The sequence below is a fragment of the Ursus arctos genome, unplaced genomic scaffold (assembly GCF_023065955.2).
Source record: "Ursus arctos isolate Adak ecotype North America unplaced genomic scaffold, UrsArc2.0 scaffold_17, whole genome shotgun sequence".
In the NCBI taxonomy this organism is placed as follows: domain Eukaryota; kingdom Metazoa; phylum Chordata; class Mammalia; order Carnivora; family Ursidae; genus Ursus; species Ursus arctos.
Genome location: NW_026622841.1, coordinates 21,208,131 through 21,232,291, shown reverse-complemented (window position 1 = coordinate 21,232,291; position 24,161 = coordinate 21,208,131). Strand labels below are relative to the sequence as shown.

The 24,161-nt window shown below is 36.2% G+C and overlaps 1 protein-coding gene across 1 annotated transcript in view; it reads left to right on the top strand.

Annotated features, from left to right (window-relative positions):
• DCC (DCC netrin 1 receptor) overlaps nt 1–24,161 on the top strand; it is a 697,032-nt gene that overhangs the window by 123,338 nt on the left and 549,533 nt on the right. The window contains exons 4-5 of the mRNA XM_048218577.2: nt 11,557–11,707; nt 13,142–13,278. Of these exons, the coding sequence (XP_048074534.1) occupies nt 11,557–11,707; nt 13,142–13,278 (288 nt within the window). The remainder of the gene's footprint in view (nt 1–11,556; nt 11,708–13,141; nt 13,279–24,161) is intronic.

Here is a 24,161-nt window from a genome sequence, read left to right as displayed (position 1 = left end):
GTTAGTAAGCCTAGGCTGACTTGGAGTGGATAAATAGACAGTGTCTCTTTGATTCTTGAATTTGTTAAAAAAGAAAACATGTCTTCATTTCTCAGTGCTGTTTTGGGGACATCGGTCTCGTCCAGAATTCCAAGGTAAAAGTATTTGAAATACTGGGTGATCTATTACATTTTTCTTGCCATGCCTATTATTCTAATGTCACTAGTGATCTCTCCTGCAGCAGTTCCACTAATTTTTCTATTTTCATTCTTGACCTGGAATGATATTAGATATTGTTTATGTGATCTCCTCTTAACTCCCGTCCCCTGATGCGTTGCTATTTCTTGTAAGGTCAAAAGCAAAAACGGTATACTTCGGAGTATCCTCTATAGGAAGGAATAAAGATTCCTTGAAAAAGAGATAGTCTCTCTTTTCCCAGGAGTCTTTTAGGACTGATATATGGTCAGCTGTGCATTTACTAGGAATATGACACTAAGTAGCCCCAGCATGGGTGACTGAAGATTCCAGCAGTCTGCCCTGACTCATAAACAAGGGGCTTTCTCTGAGTGTGTGTAGAAGCTAAACCTAAAACCTGTGAGGGCAAAAGTCACAAAAATCAATGAAGGAACTGGTAGAGCTTCCTTCTCTGGTCCTGCTTGATATCAGTTTATTCCTAGAGCTTAAAAAAGACATATAGTCATGAGTTATGGGCATACCTTTATTTTTTCAACATTGGCTAAATAGGAAATAACCCAAGTACTTTTTTTGATTCTTTAACAAAAACAAGAGTTAGAATAGGCGTGTCTGGGTGGCTCAGTCAGTTAAGCATCTGCCTTTGGCTTTGATCATGATCCTGGGTCCTAGGATTGAACCCTGCACCTACTCAGTGAAGAGCCTGCTTCTCCTTCTCCTCCCTGCTCCTGCTCTCTCTTGATATCTCTGTCACGATCTCTGTCTCTCTCTCTCTCAAATAAAAATAAAATCTTTTTTAAAAAGAATCTTAAAAAGTAAAAAAAAAAAAATCTTAAAAAATATAAAATAAATAATTACTTTTCTAGAAAATTTTAAATGCTACTTTATGCATTTATATAAGTTATGAAGATTTCTGGGTTCCCTAAACTAAGTTTGACACATCATAATGACAGCATTTGTTTTCTAGGACTCTACTGTCGGCTGTAAAATTACAAAAAAAAAAAAATATATATATATATATATATATATATATATATATTCTATAAATTAAAAACTACTTCCTTCAATCCTGCTACAAAATGAAACTGATAGACTTAAAATTTGCCTGTGAGACAGAAGAGATATAACCATATGCCAATGATAAGAATAGACACTCCGCTTTCTTCTTCCAAACTCTATCTACAAATAGCAGTATGTGTGTGTACATGGAGAAAGAAAGAGGAAATATGAACAGATGTAGGAATATTTACAGAGAGGGAACGTCATTTTTAGTACTGAATTGGTGTAAATGAGGAAGGGAAGTAATAGAATTGTGGAGTGATGACTACTAACTCCTGAGAAATGGTTCTCTTCTCTGTTCAAAGCTCCTTGGCTTTCAGCCAGATGGAGGGTTTTTTTTTTCTTTTTTTATTAAATAAATTTTGATTCCTGTGATCAGTCTGGATTAAACTGGTTTTTAATAAAAGACACTCTAAACACAGAGTTAGAAGGAGTTTGATGGAATTTTTCACTCCAAGCACATATTATTATACCTGCTTGTGTTTGAAGACACAGGGTACCTGCTGAATTTCCTGAAACAGAACTAGATGGGGGGTGGCTAAGGATCCAGCAGGTGAACAGTAGGTTAGCTTGAAATTGAGGATGCAGACAGAAAACTCGCTCTGTGAAGTTAAATTAATTTGTAACTCTTAAGCCTGGGAAGAAATCAAAGAGAATATCCCACAGTAGCCTGCAGTGTCCTTTCATTTCCAATTGGAAAAGTGTTTGATATTCCATTGGGACAGTCATTTAATAAAGAAAACCAAAGAGTATACAACAAGGAAAAAAAAAAGGTTTGCATTCAGAAAGCATAAAAATTAAAAGCAAGTACTGGTTATTTTGAGGAAGATAGTTATTAAGTTGTGAGAACTGTTTTTTGTTTGTTTGTTTTTGTTTTTGTTTTGCTGACACGGATGCCAACAGTCCATAATTAAATTTCTCTCTGCCTCAGTTATCCTTTAGACTCAGCCATGAAAGTTCAGTGTTGATATTCATAAACAGGAATAGAGGAAAATGGCCCCATGAAAAGAAGGTCATTGTCATCACGGGGTGAGCATGCTTTCCACTGTGCACGGGATAGTGCCAGGGACATCTAATGTCCTAGAATAATTATAAAGAGAGTTACCTTTCACTCTGCAACATACCCAGTGTTGGATAATATATGTAGTGAGCCGTATCTATCATGAGGTAAGACAAATTCATGTGGCTTTAACATATTTGGGAAAACCTGAAAATGCAGAGTCAAATTTAGCTTCTATTGGGGCGCCTGGGTGGCTCAGTCGTTAAGCATCTGCCTTCGGCTCAGGGCGTGATCCCTGCGTTCTGGGATCGAGTGAGTCCCACATCGGGCTCCTCGGCTGGGAGCCTGCTTCTTCCTCCCCCTCTCCCCTGCTGTGTTCCCTCTGTCACTGGCTGTCTCTCTGTCACATAAATAAATAAAATCTTAAAAAAAAAAATTTTTAGCTTCTAGCTGGCCTCACAGACTCAGTTAATTTGGCTACTGTAACATCTAATAGAAACGTTTTCTTTAATTGAAATGCCCTAAAAATAGAAAATATTCTCTCTCTCCGTTTACCCGTGTTCCTTCTCCATGACTCTTTGAGTAATGGACCCTGAAGACAGTTGAGTTCTTATTTCTAAATATGTGAAATGTAGGTAAATGTGTCAGGTTATGTGATCCAAAATACTGTTGACTTTTAATAATCTATTGCTGAAAGACGGTGACTGGAAATACTTAAGTTTTTCACTGCCTTTACAAATGAAAGTAATAATAATGATAATAATAGCAAGAAGAAGGAGGAGGAGGAGGGGAATGACATTTACCTTTTTTTTTTTTTTTTTTAAGTAGGCTCCACACCCAGCATGGAGCCCAACACAGGGCTTGAACTGAGATCAAGACCTGAGCTGAGACCAAGAATCAGATACTTAACCAACTGAGCCCCCCAGACACCCCTACTTTATCAATTACTACTTCAAGGATACAAACCTATTCCCATGTTGAAAGGAAATGTGCTTCCTGAATATCTCAGAAGATAGGCTTATTTGTTTAAACTGTCTACATCAGGGGCGCCTGGGTGGCTCAGTCGTTAGGCGTCTGCCTTCAGCTCAGGGCATGATCCCAGCATTCTAGGATCGAGCCCACATCAAGCTCCTCTGCTGGGAGCCTGCTTCTTCCTCTCCCACTCCCTCTGCCTGTGTTCCCTCTCTCCCTGGCTGTCTCTCTCTCTGTCAAATAAATAAATAGAATCTTAAAAAAAAAAAAAAAAAAAAAGACTTAGTTTAAAAAAAAATAAAAAAATAAACTTACTACATCAGTTCTCAAAGATTGGTCTAAGGATGCTTAGTGTTTCTCGAGATGCTTTCAAGGGATCTGCAGGTTCAAACCTATTTTAGTGACAATACAATTTTTTTTCATATTGTTTCACCATGTTGACTAAGAATACCTTTCATGAAGCAATAAAAATTATTAACTTTATTAATTCTTAATCCTTAAGTTCATATATCTTTCAATATTCTGAATATCTAAAGAGGAAATACATATGAAGGACGTCTCAGTACATTAGTTTTTGATTTTTGCGATCATTTGAGTTTCAGGCTGAATTAGCTCCTTTTTTTTTTTTTTTTATGAAACACCATTTTTACTTGAAAGGGCAATCAACAGAAAAACTGTAGCTATTCAGACTTGGGTACTAGTTAGACATTTTCTCAAAAATGAACAACGTGAGCCAGTCGGTTTAAGGAAAATAGTATCTGCTGCCAAGAATGAAATTCAAGATTTTAAGTTAAAATTAGAAATTTGGAAAACTTGTATCTGCCACTAGGAGCTTGATAGCATCACAACATTAAAAGACCTTTCTGAGGGGATTGGTGGTGATAGTAACAAATGGGATTTTTTTTTTTTAAAGATTTTATTTATTTATTCGACAGAGGTAGAGACAGCCAGCGAGAGAGGGAACACAGCAGGGGGAGTGGGAGAGGAAGAAGCAGGCTCATAGTGGAGGAGCCTGATGTGGGGCTTGATCCCAGAACGCCGGGATCACGCCCTGAGCCGAAGGCAGACGCTTAACCGCTGTGCCACCCAGGCGCCCCCAAATGGGATTTTTTTGATACCGTATAATGAAATGTGTCAACATTGAGAAGATCTGTCTAATTCCCTGTGCCATCCCAAATGACCACAGATCGATGGACCAGTATCATGCACGGGTAAAAAGATCTGTTCAAAATGCAGGATAGACCAACAGATTTTTATGTAACAGTGCAAAATGTTTATCAATATGGGGTCAGAGTCTGCATTCCAACTTACTTGCAAGAAACTACTTACTGGTGTAGTGTTAAAGGATAAAGTCTACAATTATTTGAAAAGGTTATTAAAATATACCTTACTTTTCCAATTATATATGTTTGACATCAGATTATTTTCATATAACTCAACCAAACCAACATATCAGAACAAAGTGAATGCAGAAACTAACACACCAGTCTAGTTATTCTCTATTAAACCACTCGTTAAAGAAATTCACAAAACTCAGGGCGCCTGGCTGGCTCGGTCAGTAGAACATGTGAGTCTTGATCATGGGGTTGTGAGTTCGAGCCCCATGTTGTGTGTAGAGATTGCTTAAAATTAAAATCTTTAAAAAAATTTGTAAAAGTATGAAGTATTACCCATCTTCTCAGTAATATTTTTATTTTGGAAATTGCAGTTTTAAAAAATACACATACTATGGTAAGTTATAAATAAAAATTTAATATTTTTAAAAATCTCTCAATTTTGAGTTTTAATATGTTAAATATTTATAGCTATAACCTACATAAACAAAAATTCTTAAGGGTCCTCAATAGTTTTTAAGAGTACGTTGGTTCCTGAACCCACACAGTTGTGAGATCCACTGTCTACATCATGAATCATTTTCCTAATGATTATAGATTAGTCCCCTCCAACTCAGATAACAGGTTAAGCTAAATAGGCTAAATTTTCCATTCAAAAAAGAAGGAAGGAAGGAAGGAAGGAAGGAAGGAAGGAAGGAAGGAAGGAGAGGAAGGAAAGGAAGGCAGGAAGGAAGGAGACTCTTGCTCTCTCAGATTAGCTCTTTTGCTACCAGGATGACAATGAGATCAGGTCAATGAGATAGGTCAGATGGAGAATCATGCCAATACTCCCCACCCCCCAACAGGAAGAAGCTAAACGGGCTCTTAGTCTAAGCAAATCAGACTGCTTGTAATCAATTCAGAAAAACCGTTGCATATTTGTTTGCATTCACTTCCATGAGTATCATACAAAAGAGGTCTGCTTCTTTTTTTTTAGTTTTTAATAAAAAAAAGAGGAAAAAAATCCATTTTTGCTGGTTTGATTTTAAAGCTATTGCCCAATATGTTTTCTCATATCTACCATTGCATTATCCTCTCATTTTTATTTTAAAACATACAGCACATACATAAAAGCATATGAAATGTATGTGCAGTTTAAAGAGTAAACATAAAATGGCCATTTGTATACCTATCACCCAGTTTATGAAAGAGAGTATTACAAACTGATATTTGATGCCATTTCCTGTGATGAAATCATACTCATTAAGTAACTGGAAAAAATTGCCGTGTTCAGCCTATTAGCTGAACAATTTCATTTGGATATGAGTAGTCAATGCCCATATAGCAAGAACAAAAACTATTTTTATGAATATTTCCTAATGCCATCTTAGTCCCAGTAAAATCAATTTAGTCAACAGAAGTCATGACCTAAAATTTCGAGTTTATTCTTTCCAGGGCTTTTCCATCTGTACTATTTTAGAGCCTAGAGAGAAAACTTTCATCTGATCTTAAATACATGCTTTGTGTTTTAATCATTGACTCTTATAATTTCTTTGTTCCTTGTATAATTGTTATCCACCTTGCAACACTAGAATTTAAAAAACACTCTACTCTAAAAATAATATGTTTCTTAAAAAAAACTTTGAAAATGGAGAAAAATCCTAAGATGTAAATAAAATCCACTCATGATTCTGTCACACAAAGATAAGCTTGGCCATTGTATCTCCATCCTCCCTCTTTTAAAACATAAATCTACTTTCTTGATACTCCTCTTTAAAAAAAAATCACATTTTAGGGAAGAAAAATAAGGCAAATATCTATTGCTACATAAAAAAAAAACACTCCAAAATTTAGTGAATTGAAATAATTTATGATCTCTTATAATCCTGCAATGTATCTCAGCAATTCCTCTCCTGGTTTCACTTTGGCACCCTTGTGTACATTTGGCTGAAGTGGAAGGTTCAAGATGGCCACAATCACATGTCTGTCAGTTGGTGGTGGTTTTTGGTGTGGGGGACTCCATTATTCTCCATGTGTCTTCTTCAGGTAGCTAGACTAAGATGCTAGTCTCAGAAAGAGTCATGGCAGAAGCTGTAAAATCTCTTGAGGTCTTGGCTCCAGAGCTCATACGGTGGGTATGATGCCCACCATAATCTATTGGTCAAAGCACAACACAGCACCAGGCCAGATGTGAATCATAGGGAACTAGACACTCCATTCTGGATTGGAGGAACTCACACAATTTGTGATCGTATTTAATCCATCACAACATTGTGAAACATATGAACTACTTACTATTAAAGAACATTTCTATTAGCTTTTTGGGGAATTTCCATAATCTTAGAATTTATGAGGTTATATATTTATAGATAATTATCTTTGGAGAAATAAAACTGAATTTCTGTAGCAACAGCTGACATTTTTATACCTATCATCAGGTCACAAATACTAATGCCTCCAATGAAGCTACAAAGATAATAAACATAACTGAAATGGGCCAGGCAGAGATTGAAGTCATCTGGAATATATACGCTCTGTCTAAAAAAGTAATAGCAGATGGTTACTCAGTGGCAATACGAGCCCAGTGATGCCTGAACTACTGATATTTTAAGATAAAGATAAAATCCCAATGAGTTAACGTTATTTTGTGTATCTTCATAAATTGATTTAGAAGTTTTTATGGAAAGACAGGAGACCTAGAATAGTGAGAATAATACTGAAGAAGAAAGTCAGAGGATGCATACTGCCTGATACCAAAACTCATTATAAAGCTACTACAGTCAAGATGGTGTGATATTGGCAAAATAGGCACACAGATCAATGGAACAAAATAGAACACCCAGAAACAGACCCACAAAAATGGTCAACTGATCTTTCACAAAGGAACAAGATCAAGTCAATGGAGAAAGGATAGCCTAATGGTGCTGGAACAATTGGACAGTCTTATGAAAAAAACAAAACAAAACAGGGGCGCCTGGGTGGCTCAGTCATTAAGCATCTGCCTTCAGCTCAGGGCATGATCCTGGCGTTGTGGGATCGAGCCCCACATCTGGCTCCTCTGCTGGGAGCCTGCTTCTTCCTCTTCCACTCCCCCTGCTTGTGTTCCCTCTCTCGCTGGCTGTCTCTCTCTCTGTAAAATAAATAAATAAAATCTTTTTTTAAAAAAATGTTTTTATTCTTTCCTCTCACTTTATGGGTAGTTTGGTTGGCTGTCTCTTTCTCTGTCAGATAAATAAAATCTTTAAAACAAACAAACCAACAAACAAACAAACCCCTAGTCAGAGACCTTATACCTTTTTCTAAAAAAAGTAATTAAAAATGGATCATAGACCTAAATGTAAAACATAAAACTATAAAAACTACTAGACAATAACAGGAGAAAATGTAGGTGATCTTGGGTTTGACAATGAATTTTTAGACTTACAAAATAGTCTAAAATAGACTATTTTACAAAATAGAAAGGAAAAATTGGTAAGTTGTGATAGTGATAATTTCTGCTTGGCAAAAGACAATGTTAAGAGAAAGTAAAAACACGCCACAGACAGAAAGTATTTGCAAAATACACATCTGATAGAGGACTTGTATCCAAAATATACAAGCACCAGAAACTCAATGATAAGAAAACAAACAAATTAATTTAAAAAATAGACAAATATCTGAACACACACCTTATTGAAAAGGATCTAAAAGATGGAAACCAAACATATGAAATATGCTCAAGATTATATGTCATTGGATAATTGCAAGTTAGAGCAATTATAATGCTAGACACCTATTAAAGTGGCTAATATCCAAACAGTGGCCATACTAAATGCTTAGGAGGATGAGAAGTAACAGGACATTCATTGTTCTTGGGATTGCAAAATTGCAGAGGAACTTTGGAAGACAGTTTGGGAGTTTCTTACAAAGGTAAATAGTTTCACTGTACATTATAGCAATCACTTTTTAAGGTACTTACCCAATTGAGTTGAAAAGTTATGACCAGACAAAAATCTGCACATGGACATTTATAGCAGATTTGTTCATAATTACCAAGTGATCAAGGTATCCTTCATAGGTGAATAGATAAACAAACTATGGTATACCCATATAAGGGAATACTATCCAGCAAGAAGAGCAAATGAACAAACGAACCCCCCAAAGATATAGAGGGACCCTAAATGCATATTACGAAGTGAGATAAATCAGTTATCAGAAGACTATATTCTGTATAATTCCAACTATAGGAAAAGGTACAACTATAGAAATAGCAGAGAAACCAGTAATTTTCTGGGGTTTGAGTTAGGCATGGTGGGGGTATGAAGAATAGGTAAAGCTTAGGGGATTTTAAGGGTGGTGAAACTATATGACACTACAATGCTGAACACATGACATTATGCATTTTTCAAAACCCATGCAACTGTACAACACAAAGAGTGAACCTAATGTATACTATTGACTTTATAATAATGTATCAATATCAATTAATTGTAACAAATGTACCACCCTGGAGTAAGTTGTTAGTCATAGGGGAAACAATGTCAAGGGATGGGGAACTGGTATATGGAAACTCCATACTCTTCAATTTTTTAGTAAATTAAAATTAAAAAATAACAAGCACAAACAATCTGTTGATTTTGTTTTCTAATAAAAGAAAATATAGTTGAGTTGAATTATTGGCTCTTTTATGGATAAGAGGTAAATTTCCTTTTAGACATAAGATCAAAATAAGTAGATCTTACTTGATGTTGTGGATAGTAGTATTAGAGTGTGTGTGTGTGTGTGTGTGTGTGTGTGTAGAATAGTATAGTAGCATATTATGCAATATATGCCGTTGGAACATTTCTGCTGAGGAAGAGGTGATGGAAGTAAAGCATTCAAATAGATAAGACTTCGTTATGAAGATAGCTATTTATAAATGTACATTTTGGAAATTGTCCATTTCAGGAAATTTATTGTTAAGTAACATTATCCTTCAAACCATTCTCATTTGATTTGAAAAGTCACTTTCAAAAAGGGAAATGACACATACCACCAGCACCTTTTTAAGCTTTTGAGACTTTTTTTCCTACAATATTGGCTTAATAAGTATTAACACATTTCAAAAATTCTTTCAATATTTTCATTGTGAAGAGTATTTATTTTTGTTGCTGTAACAACCAGAAAGAGATGCGAGAAAACCGAAAAAGTGTGTATTTGTCTTTCTCCACACGGACTACTTTAGATGACAGTTACCATTCTAACCATTAACTGGAGAGTTGGTATTCTTTTATTAACCTAAGCTCAAGCTGTGTGGAGTTGGGTCAGGTCAAGGAAGATTAACAGCAGTGTTAAAATGTGTCCCAGATCTCCTACCTCACTTCCTCTCTGCTCCTCTATGCCTCACACTATGACACACTTGGGTTTAATTTTCCTTGGCAATTCTCCATCCACCCCAATGCTAGTTTTTTAAGATTTCATGGCCTCATTTTCTCTGCTTCAAGATTGTGCTTTGCGTTTGAAAAATGGCAGATTACGTGTTAATTCCATAATGCATTAAGTTGAAAATAGCCAAATCAAACTTCCATAGAGGGATGCAGATTTTAATAGGGATGTGGAAATATAGCATCTTAATCTTAAATGAACTTTGAGTGATAGAAGTTTAGTCAGCAAGCAGGTCAGAGGACAACACCATGGCTGGGATATCCTAACCCTAGACTGCTATTGGTGTGTCCCAGGCTTTAGGAGTGATATATATGTGGTAGGTGGAAGAGGAGCTCTTAACTCTCATTGAGTTTTCTCTTGACTATGTTGAACCAGGATTTTGTAATTTTTTTTTTTTTTTTTTTTTTTTTGCTTGTTCCACCTGATACAATTTTAGCAACTTTGGAACAAATAAGTTCTAAGGTGAATGGAATGAGTCTTTAGGTTGAAAAGACACTGTTTCAGTTACCTGCTAGTAAAAATGAATAATGTTGGGGTGCCTGGGTAGCTCAGCAGGTTAAGCATCCAGCTCTTGATTTCAGCTCAGGTCATGATCTCAGGATCGTGAGACGGAGCCCGTGTTGGGCTCTGCACTGAGCATGAAGGCTGCTTGGGATTCTCTCTCTTTCTCACCCCCCAGTCCCACTCACTTGCTCTCTCTTCTTCTGTGAAACAAACAAACAAACAAACAAACAAACAAACAAACAAATAAGTTAAATGAATAATGTGGGTTATATAGAGCTAGAAAATGCATTGGGTGAGGTAGGAGGATACAGGAGCTCTTCATCTGCAGAGTCTGGGCTCTAGGGACAAACTCTTTGGAATGTTGTTAAAAATTAAAAAAATGAAGAGAAGGCTTAGAAACAGCCTAACTTAATGTATACAAAACAAAATTTAATGTAAGGTCTATTTGGAAGACAGCAGATTTTTTTTTTCAGTACCTTCTACATTCTTTTTTTTTTAAATACTAATTTTTTATTATATTATGTTAGTCACCATACAGTCCATCCCTACTTTTGATGTAAAGTTCCATGATTCATTATTTGCATATAACACTCAATGCTCCATGCAATATGTGCCCTCCTTAATACTCATCACCATCCCCCTCCCCTCTGAAGTACCTTCTACATTCTACCTTCTCAAGACTTGCATGTTATTTAACACAGTTCTAACAGCCACAGAAGCAAGAGACCAAGCAGAAGGAAGTGACATAGATATTAGTGGCAGACAAATTGAACATATCAGAAAGTTACAGGAGATCATGTTTAGAAAAATTATTGATCATATTGTCTTGTTCTCTAATGAGAAGTTCACAAGTCCTGCAGCCCACATGAGTGACTTGTCACCTCAAGCTTCTGCCTGTTGCCTTATACCATGATGTCATCAACAGCTAAGAATATTCTATCATGGCCCTGGAAACTAGGGATGGAGAAACCTTTTAAGAGTCTAGTTGATACGTTTCACTGGTAACTTCACAGTTTTTCTTTCCTTCTTCTCTATTAGAGTGTCTTATTAGGAAAAAAAAATGGTTCAATCTACATCATTTATCTTTACGGTGTTTTTCATAAAAGATGTTGATCCTGTGTTTTCTTTCCACAGACCCAGGACTGCATAGACAGCTATATTTTCTGCAAAGACCATCCAATGTGGTAGCCATTGAAGGAAAAGACGCCATCCTGGAGTGTTGTGTTTCTGGCTATCCTCCCCCGAGTTTTACCTGGTTACGAGGAGAGGAAGGCATCCAACCCAGGTATCACAAACTGAAGACTTCCGAGAAGTATATGTCACTGTTTCTCTTTCTCTAATTTGATATAGGTACTGAGAAATACTAGAGTTTTTGATGATAAGTGATTTTTCCCCTGCATTCCTTGACATTATACAGTATGTGAAAGACATTTACCCAATGGAATAAAGAGATGGGGAACAGAGTCAAATCTACGAGATCAATTCAGAAAAGAAATTTAGAAAGCCAGTGCTGCTGTTGAAAACGCCTTGTCCAAAAACTATTCCGCAAAGATACTTTGGAGGATCTCATCCTAAGGAAGTGGTATAGAGAGTGAAATATTTATCAAGAAATTAAAGTTTTCTTTTTAATTTTTTTAAAGATTTTATTTATTTCTTTGATAGAGAGAACACAGGTAGACAGAGCGGCAGGCAGAGGGAGAGGGAGAAGCAGGCTTGCCACTGAGCAGAGAGTTCAACGTGGGGCTCGATTCCAGGACCCTGGGATCATGACCTGAAACGAAGGCAGACGCTTAACTGGCTGAGTCACCCTGGCACCCCAAGAAATTAATGTTTTCTGAATTGAAATATATAGCATGTCATTATAGGGTCTCTGCAACTTTTTTCAGCTCCAGTTATACCTTTCACAATCCAGATGTAACAATTATTTAAGATAAGGCAAAAGGAAACCATGGCTGGCTTTGAATTATTAGACGTTCATATTAAAGCATAGTTAGAAAGTAAACTCTTAATAGAATGGAACACTTAGCCCGGAATGTTTTGATTAAATGGATTTCACTTAAGAAATTAATTTCATTGATTTGGAGGTCTGGTGTGCTCCTTTTTAGCATATCCGTTTTCTATGATGAGATAGGTTCATGGACAATAACTTCAATCTTTAAATTTCATCTCCCCTCTATATTTATATAACAACACTGTATGCTATGGTGTCACTCTACTTCTTAGAATATTAAAGCATGTGAGAAATCTGGTTGCAGCTTTAGCATGTCAAAACATGTTTTCTGAATGTAGCCAGACTTTCTTGGTACAGTATGAAAAGTGGGGCTGTACCACCGTTATTAAATCAGATGTCAGGACACAAGACATTGACTTCCACTGTGGGGAATCACTTTCTCTGGAGCTTGTGGTCCTCATATCCAAAATGAGAAAATTACACCAGATTATCTGTAAGCTTCTTTTCAGTACTAATCTTGGTTCCAGGTTTAATCTATTTAATTTCTTTGATGACTGCACATAGCCTTCCAGTGGGAGCGGTTTATCTTGAATGAATTTTTGATCAATAAATGTGATGTTACCAAGGTCCCCCAAATAGAGTTTCTTTCTAATTTTATAATTTGGTCTCTTGTGGAGTTTATTTAAACCTCCGAGTACCTTGCCTGGTATACACATAGATATCTGCACATTAATCTACTCTCTAATTTTATATGCCTGTGTCTTACAGGTCCAAAAAGTATTCCTTATTGGGTGGAAGCAACTTGCTTATCTCCAATGTGACAGATGATGATAGTGGAACTTACACCTGTGTTGTTACATATAAAAATGAGAATATTAGTGCCTCTGCAGAGCTCTCAGTCTTGGGTAAGTCAATGTCTCGAGATTAGTTTACACTGTCCTTTTCAAAATACATCACCGTGACACTTTAAATGCTTATCCCCGAATTGCCTCCTGCGTTTATTAGTATGAAATTGCAAAGTCCCAATATTACGTACATGTCCTTACTCTACTTTGATTAATTGCATAGGGGTTAAAAGCAGTGTTTGAATACTTGTTTGTTGACTAAATTCTAGATGCAGCACTCTTTAGTCTAATTATTCCAATGATACAACTGAAACTTTTGAAAAATTATTATTTAGCAAATGTGTTAAACAGCAAATGAGTTAAACAACAAATGAGAGATTCCTGAATATCTTATCTGGGGAAAATAAATGAAGGAGTGAATGAAAGAAATTGTATAAACAATATGTGCTTGAGTAGAAAAGTCTGGTATCATTTGAGAGATGATGACAGGTTTCCTGATATTAAATTCAAATGTCTTGGTAAGATTGTTTTGTTAATATGGAAATACTGTAGATGTTATGTTGAAGGTGAACCAATAAAATCAAATATATCTAAGGAAAACACCATAGAAAGAATCTAATTTTAAAAAGTTAAGGGCACGGATGGTACATATTATTCAGAAAGGTAGGGTCACCGCCTATCATTGTAAATTAATAATTGTTATGTGGTAGTTACTCAAGTAGATATTTTATCATCTACCCCAGATTTTTTTTTTTTTTAGTCAGTTTCATTTGAATCATGTAATTTGGAGAAAGTGCTTTACCATTTGAATTCCAATTGCTTTTTCCTGTAACAGCAACAACAACAACAAAAAATTGTTTACCAGTCTTTGGATTTTTCCCTCTGGAATAAATCATTTTACCTTGTAAAGAGTACAGGAAAAATCATAGGCTCTTTAAAAGTTATTCAGTAGAAATGGAAAGGTATGGTATGCTGATTATATCTGCTAACCTGTACCATAATAGTATTATGCTATCCATTTTACTTTTTGGCTTTCAAGTTTATTCAGAAAATGCTTTCATCTTCAGATAAGGTAATAATGTATGTGATGGGTGAGACAATGGAGTTGTTTGTTCTTTGATCAAACCATAAATATTAAACTAAGAATAGGCAAAGGATTTTAATTCTTTGGTTTTAGAGGTAGCGTTATTCTAACTAAAATAGCTTGTCTTTAAAATGAGAGCAATTTAACATAGTCATTTTATATGGAAGTTTTTGTTGAAACAAAGAACTTTTACATTTGTAACATCAAAGTACAGCAACATAGAATGACTATATAGAAATTATTTTGTAATGTATACTACTGATCATAAGGCAAATGCAGTTATAGAATCACCTAGAATTTATAGTGATCATGGGTAAACTTCTAATTGCAAATATGTGAGATCAAATGTACATCAAATTAATACACAATATTTGGACATGTGATGCATCATTGAGATCTAAGCCAATTGTATACCATTATGATTTCTAAGTAACTTAGCCGAGAAATATATGTAGGAATATACATATATGCACACATATTTACATCCATAGCATCTTCTTCTGTATGTTCCTGTACTCATGTGTATGTTCTCCAGCTCTTTATTGTTGAGCATTATTTTGTTTCCAAGTTCTATTTAAAAAGCACACACAAAGAACAAAAACACTGAGATGATCATTCTGTATCTTTGTCATTTATTTGCTTATATGCTACGGAAAAATATCACAGCAACGTTTATACTCACACCAGCAGTGCCAGAGCTGCCTGTTTCCAAAAGAATGCATTTCTCTCAGGGTGCCTAGGGGGCTCAGTGGGTTAAGCATCTGCTTTTGGCTCAGGTCATGATCCCAGGGTCTTGGGATCCAGCCCTGCATTGGGCTCCCTGCTCAGCGGGGAGTCTGCTTCTCCCTCTGCCTCTCCCTCTCTTTCTGCCTCTCCCCTCTGCTTGTGTTCTCTCTCTCTTAAATAAATGAGTAATAAAAAAAAATACATTTCTTTTCTACCAATATTCACCTAACAGTTTTATAAAATGGACTCTCTTTGTTCTAATTTTCACTCTTATTTAATTTAGATTTATTTTTATAGTCTTACTGGACATTTGCATTTTATATTTTGTGAGTTAGCTATCAATCTTTTTGACCTTTATACATTTATTAAAATATTCATCTTTATTTGGTTGATTTGCAGGAACTCTTAATATAGGAAGAAAAGTAACTGTTCTATATATGCTCTGTGTGTATGTATTTTGTCGTTTCTGTTTTTTTTATTTTTATTTTACATTTTGCATAGGGTACCAAGTATTTTTCTATACAGCTCCTGGCTTTGCTGCTGTTAGACTCACATTTTTATTATAAACTAATCACCTTATTTCCAAGTATTTCATTATAGATTACACGATGAATGTGTAAATTAGAAGAATTATTCATTTAAAAAATAGAGTTGTGTTTATGTCTTGTGTAATTCTCTTGGTAACTGGGTATACATTTTAAAGATCTTCCACATACGTAGTATGATCTGTAACTATTATAAAAGGCATGATTTCATTCAGGAAATGATCATAATATTGTTTTAACTATTCTACCCAGGCTTTAAAATGAATGTTGATATAATAAAATCTTTGATATAGTCTTTGACTATTCTAATGTAAAGTTAAGCTCATCCTGTAAGACTGAGTTTATATGGAAAATGTAATTTATTACTTTTACTTAAAAGATGGCAATGGGGAGGCACCTGGGTGGCTCAGTTGGTTAAGTGTCTGCCTTCTGTTCAGGTCATGATCCCAGGGTCCTGGGATCGAGCCCCACATTGGGCTCCCCGCTCAGCAAGGAACCTGCTTCTCCCTCTGCCTCTGCCTGTTGCTCCCCTTACTTGTGTTCTTTCTCTCTCTGTCAAATAAATAAATAAAATCTTAAAAAAACAAAAACAAAAAAAGAGATGGGGGTGGGGAGCCTGGGTGGCTCAGTTGGTTATACTTCTGCCTTTGGCTCAGGTCATTATCTCAGGGTTCTGGGATAGAGCCCCACGTTGCGTAGGGCTCTCTGCTCAATGGGGAATCTGCTTGTCCCTCTGCCCCTCCCCCGCACTTGTGAGTTCTCTCTCTCAAATAAATAAATAAACAAACAAACAAATAAATAAAATCTTAAAAAGATGGGGAGAAAAGAACTTTATTATCAGTGTTATTCAAATACTTTTCATCAGTTTTAAAAATTCAACCTTAATATAATTCTTCAAAAGATAAAATCCCACAAGAAATCCAAGCTTGTGCTTTTAAGTTTTAAGTATGCATTTTATCAGACTTTTGTTTTGCCTTTCAAATCATGGTCCTTTCTTGCACTTAGACTGCCTTTGAATGTGAGCCTACATGAACTAACAGATTTTTCAAGTATGATACCATTTTATATACAACAAGAGAAATTCTGTGGTCTTCCTCAAGACTTTCAGAATTAGTAAACATTAAATATAAATTAAAGCATTTACACTATAAAATGAATATTGAAAGTTCCATAATAATTAAACTTCTTGGGGAGATCTGTAATCGATGAGATTAAGGACAACTTGTCTAAACTACATGAAATATAATAAATACATAGGTGTGTTCTTAATTGTAACCATGTATGTTAATGTTTCTGATCTATTAGAATATTCATCAATATAGTACTGGTGGATGTATTTTGGCTACATGTACTGCACTAGGTTCTGGGAAGGCTACAAAAGGTTTGAATATGGGCTTGTAGTATAATTATAAATTCACACAATCAATTGCCCTAATCAATTGCTTGCCTTCGGAGTAGGTTTTTTTTTTTCTCTGTTTTAAGTGTTAACATGAACTCTGTGAAGATATGAAGAGTTGATAGTCTTTGCTCTCATGAAAGTCAGAACCTAAAGAAGAGATGGCAGGAGGAAGTGCTGAAAAGGGGGTTGCAGAGGGAGGTTTTCTGAATGCTGTTGCCAGCTTACATTCTGTTTAAATCACTAGCGCCATGATTTTTTTTAACTCTTTTTTTTTCTTAAGAACTAAAGAATCGTTTTCTGTCCATTATTATTTTCCAAATAACAGCTTTTTGACTCAAGAATTATAATTACCCTTAATAAACAGGAGATTTGCCACTGCCTTAGGTCTAGATGTGATGTCTGAATCAATACAGAAACGCATACTTTATTTTTATTTTTTTAATGTTTTTTAAGATTTTATTAATTTGTCAGAAAGAGAGCACACAGCAGGGGTAGAGGCAGGCAGAGTATGAAGCAGGTTCCTCGCTGAGCAAGGAACCCAATGTGGGACTGAATCCGAGGACCCTGGGACCATGACCTGAGCCGAAGACAGATGTTTAACCAACTGATCCACCCAGGTGTCCCAAAATGCATACTTTAAAAAAAATATTTGATCTTTAACCAAGGAAGTGCCCAGCCTTGGACAAACTCTGTGCATTGCCCATGCACACACTGGAGATAGGTGGAAAGTTCACTCTTGAGGAGAAGCCATTAGGTCTAACATTGATGACAAAATGAAAACAGTTTAGAACCTTTAGATTCTAGAATGCTTTTAAAAGCAATCTGCAGCAATATAAGCAAGATACTATTAAAAGTTTACTTTAGTGTGTAGGTTTTCTCTCATTTCTAGAGAAATGTTGGCTAGAATTGATACAATCTGGCTTTTTAGACACAAATGAGTCTGCTAGGTCAGTCCTTGGCACATAATTGAAAACCTGTAACCAAATCTAAGAGTTCTCCGTATCTTTCCCCCGGCTCCCATGAGTAGCATACTTCACTTCACGTGGTGTACGAGTTTATATTTCTCCCAAGAAAACACCTCTAAAGAAAGTCCTTTGAGGCAGGTGTTTTGCCCATCTGAGACTTCTCCTTAAGGGACAGGGATCCATGGGTCACCCTCTTGCAATGTGTTCAGAATGGCTCTCTACTGACCTAGAGCATGTCTACCTCACACAGATATGTTCTTTAAGCCCAATGGCAGTGGATTCAGAATATTAAATTCTATTTTAATGTCTATAATATAGATACATTCATATATATGTACATGCATATACATACCATATACATGTATAACATACATATATTTCCTATTTCTAAGAAAATTTCTCTTCATAATCCCTTCCCATATTCTTTTAAATGCATATGGTTGCCTCAACCATTACATAATGTACTGATTCTGCAAATAGATAATAGATCAATCTATTCAGGAAGTTTTAGAAAAATCACCTTAAAAGCAAGTTAAGAAGATAGCAGATAAAGATATATAGAAGAAGTTAAAAACCCCCGTTAAAAACTATCATTTTGTAATGTAGTGAGACAGGAAAGTCCCATCAGTAGCTCGCTTTCTTCTCAAGATGCTTAATAATAATAAAAAAGATGGCTGGGTATGTAGTGAGCTAATCAAGTATGGTTTCTAGGCCGAGATATACAACTGAACCACCGCGTCCATACTGACAAAGCAGCTGGCAGTGAGTGTATCTTCTGTACTCTTCCAGCCACTCTTTGGACATAGAAAGATGCATATGGCACCAGTCTTGACTTCAAAGACTAGGCAAACATGCAAGAAATAGAAGAGCCAAAGAAAAGTTGGGAAAGAGGGAGGTGAGGGGCCCCGCGTATAACAGTTCAACAAAGATGAAGGAAGGGAGTCAGGGTTTGGGACGAGGGCTGAGGAGAGAAGGGCAGAGGAAGGAAGCGGGAAAAGGTTTGGGATAAGCAAGGGATGGGGAAGGGGAAGTAATCTGATATGACTGAAGATTGTAGGTCCAATGGGAAACTGATAGGGGACTGGAAAAGTGGTATAGCTCCTGAGTGGTTTGCTAATGTGATTAGGTTTTTGTCTTAAGGGTAATGGAAAGACATAGGTTGATTTTTGGGTTGTGGCTTATTAGCTGTTTCATCTTGGCCAATTATTTAACTTGCTAATCCTCAATCCCTTCATTTGTAAAGAATGATAATTACTTCCTCCCATAGGGCTTGACGATTGCTTAGGTGTGAAATTTGGGAGAGGCGGCTTACAGAATAGGAGGCATGGCTTTGGGTGATGTGGGAAAGAAAGAAATAGAAGATGCTCTTCTACACTTCAGCAGAAGCCTAAAGCATAGTTGCAAAAATTAAGCAAAAACAAAACAACAAAATGCCACAAATATTAAAACTTCCTATGTACCCTCTTTATACCCAGTTTTACTCACCTATAATATGTACAAAGCAACTAGTCCCTCCATAATTCTCATGAATCCTGGAAGAATCATACAATGATGTCCTAATGATGCACAGAAAAAATTTTGGCATATTGGAAACATAGACAAATATGACGTTTGTGGCTCAAGGATGGCATCCAAATTTGTGAAGCATTTTATGCTTTCTTAGCTTCCTCTGTGCCCCTATAGCCTGCCATCCATGCTTTCTTCCCAGCTAGATCGTGAGAAAAAACAGACGTCATGTCTTGTTCGTCTTGGCCACCCAAAGCCTTGTTTTGTTCTCTGGCTCATCTGAATTGTAAACATAAGAAAGACAATTATAGGGGCGCCTGGGTGGCACAGCGGTTAAGCGTCTGCCTTCGGCTCAGGGCGTGATCCCAGCGTTATGGGATCGAGCCCCACATCAGTCTCCTCCGCTATGAGCCTGCTTCTTCCTCTCCCACTCCCCCTGCTTGTGTTCCCTCTCTGGCTGGCTGTCTCTATCTCTGTCGAATAAATAAATAAAATCTTAAAAAAAAAAAAAAAGAAAGACAATTATACGTACATTGTATATAAGTTATCTAGCTTTCTATCAAAATATTTTATAAGCTCTTTATGGAGACTCATGTGTTTTTAGAGAACATTGTTATGGACTGAATTGTTTTCCCCCAAATTCATAGGTTGAAGCCTTAATCACTACCAATGTGACTGTATTTGGAGATAGGACCTTTAAGTAAGGTGGTAATTAAGGTTCAATGAATCTCAAGAATGGGGCCCTAATCTAATAGGAATGGCGTCTTTATAAGAAGAGGAAGAGGCATGAGTGCATTCTCCTCTCAGTGCAAACACACAGAAAACGGGGTACGTGGGGACAGAAGGCATCATCTCCAAGCCAAGGAGAGATGTCTCACCAGAAATCAACCCTGCTGGCACCTTCATCTTAAACTTCCAGACTCCGGAATTGTGAAAAAATAGGTTTATGTTGTCTAAGCCACCGAGTCCGTGATGATATTTTGTGATAGCTGCTGGAGCAGACGACTATAACCACGGAAACTGTACTGTGGATTATACTGTTAAAGAGATTGCTGATTAGTTTCATAGAGACATGCACCACAACAGAGAAGTATATTACCAACATTTCTTACATATTGTTAATATGACAATCTCAGGTTTCCACAAGTGTGAAAAAATGTCCCTTTTATAAGAGCAATGAATCGAAAGACATTTCTCTGTTTATATACTAGGTTATGTGTAGTTCAAAGATCTAAATGCCCCCTTGTTTATTTTTCTCTTTAGTATCATCGTCTTCTTATTTCGTAATTTAAAAGGTTAACGTCCTACTGACATTTTAGATCCTATAATTCTGAATGATCTGTTCCAATTTTAATAATAAACATATCATTAACTATGAAGAAAATACGTTTTCTGTTTTTTTAACCCAATTCTTAAATATAAATTTAATTTACTACAACAAGCATGCAGATGTCCCCACTCCATCAACTCTCAGATGTGTCTAAGTAATGGAAGGAAGATATGATAATTAAAAATTGATAGGGCTTTGTGTCCTTTTATTTTTTGCATATCTTTAGTTTTATCATTTTGTTTTGTTTTGGTTTTTTACTGAGACATATTGGATGTGGCGCTACTTTCTGAGCACGTAGAGTTGGTCAAGTAGGGAACTGACCCATCCATTTGTTTGGAGAGTAACTGGCACGTCCACCTCCATTAAGGTGTTCAGTTGCCTCCTTTACAATTTTGCTGTTGGATCACCCATGTTGGGTTTTTGCCTTAGGTTCTTAGCTATAAACAGAAAATAGTTATCATAAAATATATTAATAAAGATAATGAACACCTCTATTACAATGTGTAACTCTTTGAATGGAGTTCTCCTGAATTTACTACATCACTGCTTCCCCCCAAGTAGCTGTCCTTAAATTTCATGTCTCTCCATAATTGGCCTTTATTAGCAGTGACCACCCCCCCAGCCATATGCATTTAACGGTCATAGCCATAAAAGCAGTGTCTTAGGTAAGTTTATATTGATTATCTTTCACAGGGTAATTGCCAAATGGATCATAATGAAATTAGTTAAGAGTTTTTGTTTTTTTTTTTTTCCTCCACTTAGGGGTCTGATCCCAAATGTATGATAAAAATGCATAATATAAGGTAGAATTAAATTTAAAAAAATCAAAATCATCTATTTGCTGTTCCTTCCTATAACTATGTTCATTTCTTATCATCATTACTTTTCTCACCTGAAATCATAGCCATTGTGAGAGTATGCCAAAGTTCTATGCAAACTGGTGTGTAGGAGATTCTGGTGAATGCATATATATATTAGAAGAAGACGGATGGTATGTCCAGGCTGTTAATGTAAAATGAGTTGGTATGACAATTGCGGTTGTACTGTACATAGAAATACTAGTTGAATTCGTGACGGGATTTATTTATTCATTGCACAGATATTTATTTAAAGACCTACTATGTGGATCTCTCTTCTCCTTCCCTCTTTCATTGGAGAAAGCAATTTGAACAGTTTTTTGAGTTTATCCTTGAGATGGCTGTGGATCTAACTTTTTTTCTTCTTTCTCAGAAAGGTGAGGAAGGAAGTAGAGGCTCCAGAGGGAAAGGCAAAGGCTATGTGCTAATTCAGAGCATTAAAAAGGCGATCTAAGGCTGTGATTTTCATTAGCCCTAACAGTCTCAGCAAGGTGAATGGAGCATCTGTGGTTTAGAAGGAGGAGAACTGCTGACAGTGGTGGAAAGCTGCCCAAAAGGGCGTGCTATGCCCAAGTTTTTCTGAAGTACCTGAACTCCACATTATCCCAGAAGGAGTTTGACTGTTACAGGACTCAAACTAAATTAGACAGGAGCGTTTTAATTAAAGTTAGCAAGCGTTAGCCTCAGTTGTGCTTGCCAATTTTGAAAGGCCAGAGAGCAAAGCGTGGCATTTCTTTCTATACTTTCCAAGGACTTTTATTTCTTTCTGATTTATTATTTCATATATCTAGATATAATCATTTTAGGGATTATTTTACATAGTAAGGTATGGACTTATCTTTAGTATGATCTGGTATATTTGAGCAGGAAGCCACCAGAGTATACCTGTATTCATAGTCCTGAAATTTGTACCGAAGACCAAGGTCCTTTCCACCACTTGGTGGCAGTGCGCCTAAGGGCAAAAAGCACCGACTTGAAAACATGTCTTTAAATGGCAGAATCTATTCAAGTAAAGCATTTGGAGTTCGATCTATACATTTGTTGATTTATTTATCACTTATTCAACAAATGTGTATTGAAAATGCAGTAAGTTTCTTGCCTAATGCTGTAAAACAGCTTTATTGAGATACCATCCACTACAATTCACATACCAGACAACTTCACATTAAACCGTATAATTTACTGGTTTCAGCAGTCACAGATGTTTGCAACCATATCTGACCATAGTGAATTTTACAACACCTTCATCATCTCGAAAGAAACCTTGCACCCATTAACTGTTGTTCCCCTATCCTCTTATTTTCTAATGTCTCTCTACCTTGCAACAGCCCTAGGCAACCACCAGTCTACTTTCTGTCTCTGTAGTGAATTCACTATTATGGACATTTTACAAAAATGGAATCATAGGGTATGTTGTGTTTTGTGATTTGTTTCTTTAGCTCAGTATAACATTTTCAAGTTCAACGTTATTGTACTGTGTATCAGTAATTCATTTCTTCTTATGGCCAAATAATATTCCATTGTATAGATGTACCACATTTTATTTATTCATTAGGATGATGTTGGGCACTGGGATTGTCTCTACTTTTGTCTATTATTAATAATTCTGTATAAGTATTTATGTACAAGTTTTTACGTGGATCTATATTTTCTCTTATCTTGAGTATATACCTAGGAGTGGAACCACTGAGTCATATGGTAATTCTATATTCTATCATTTGAGGAACTACCAGTTGTTTTCTAAAGAGACTATACCATTTTGTATTCCTACCAGCAGTGCATGGGCATTTCTATTTTTCTATATCCTTATCAATACTTGTTACTAGCTAACTTTTTTTGCTCTAACTAGCCTCGTGGGTGTGAAGTGGTATCTCGTTGTGAGTTTGATTTGCATTTCATTAATGACTAATGATGTAGAGTATCTTTTCATGGATTTATTCACCATTTGTATGTCTTTCTTGAGGAAGTGTCTTTTCAGATCCTTTGCCCATTTTAAATTGGGTTATTTGTCTTTTTAGTATTGAGTTGTAATGGCTTTGTATGGGCATATGTGTGTGAGGTAAGGTATACCAATTTCATAGAAACAAGCTAAATGGAATGCCGCACAGGGGAAGTACTGAGGTCACTGGGTATCTGGGCAAAAACCTCTGAGTTCACAAAGACTTGATTTTGTGTGTGTGCTTTGTGGTTCTTTCAAACCAATGGTGTGTCACATATGTACAATGCTTTTTGATCATTGGATCTGACATCATGTGCACCCATGTGGCAACTCCTCTCCCTTCCCCGTGCTTCCATAATTTCTTGCTAATTCCACGATTAACACTTCACATGTTGGTTAGGCAGTTTATCAAGGGGGAGGGGTTGTATCTCAGTCATTGTCATGTCCCCAGTGTTTTGCATACTAGTTGGCATGCATTAAGCATTTAAGAAATATGTAAGAAATGTACAGTTTTTTTCTCTCAGAATTGAATCTGGATTTTCATCCATCCTGAATGTTGAATTTCAGTATGTGAAAAAAAAAGTCTCATTAA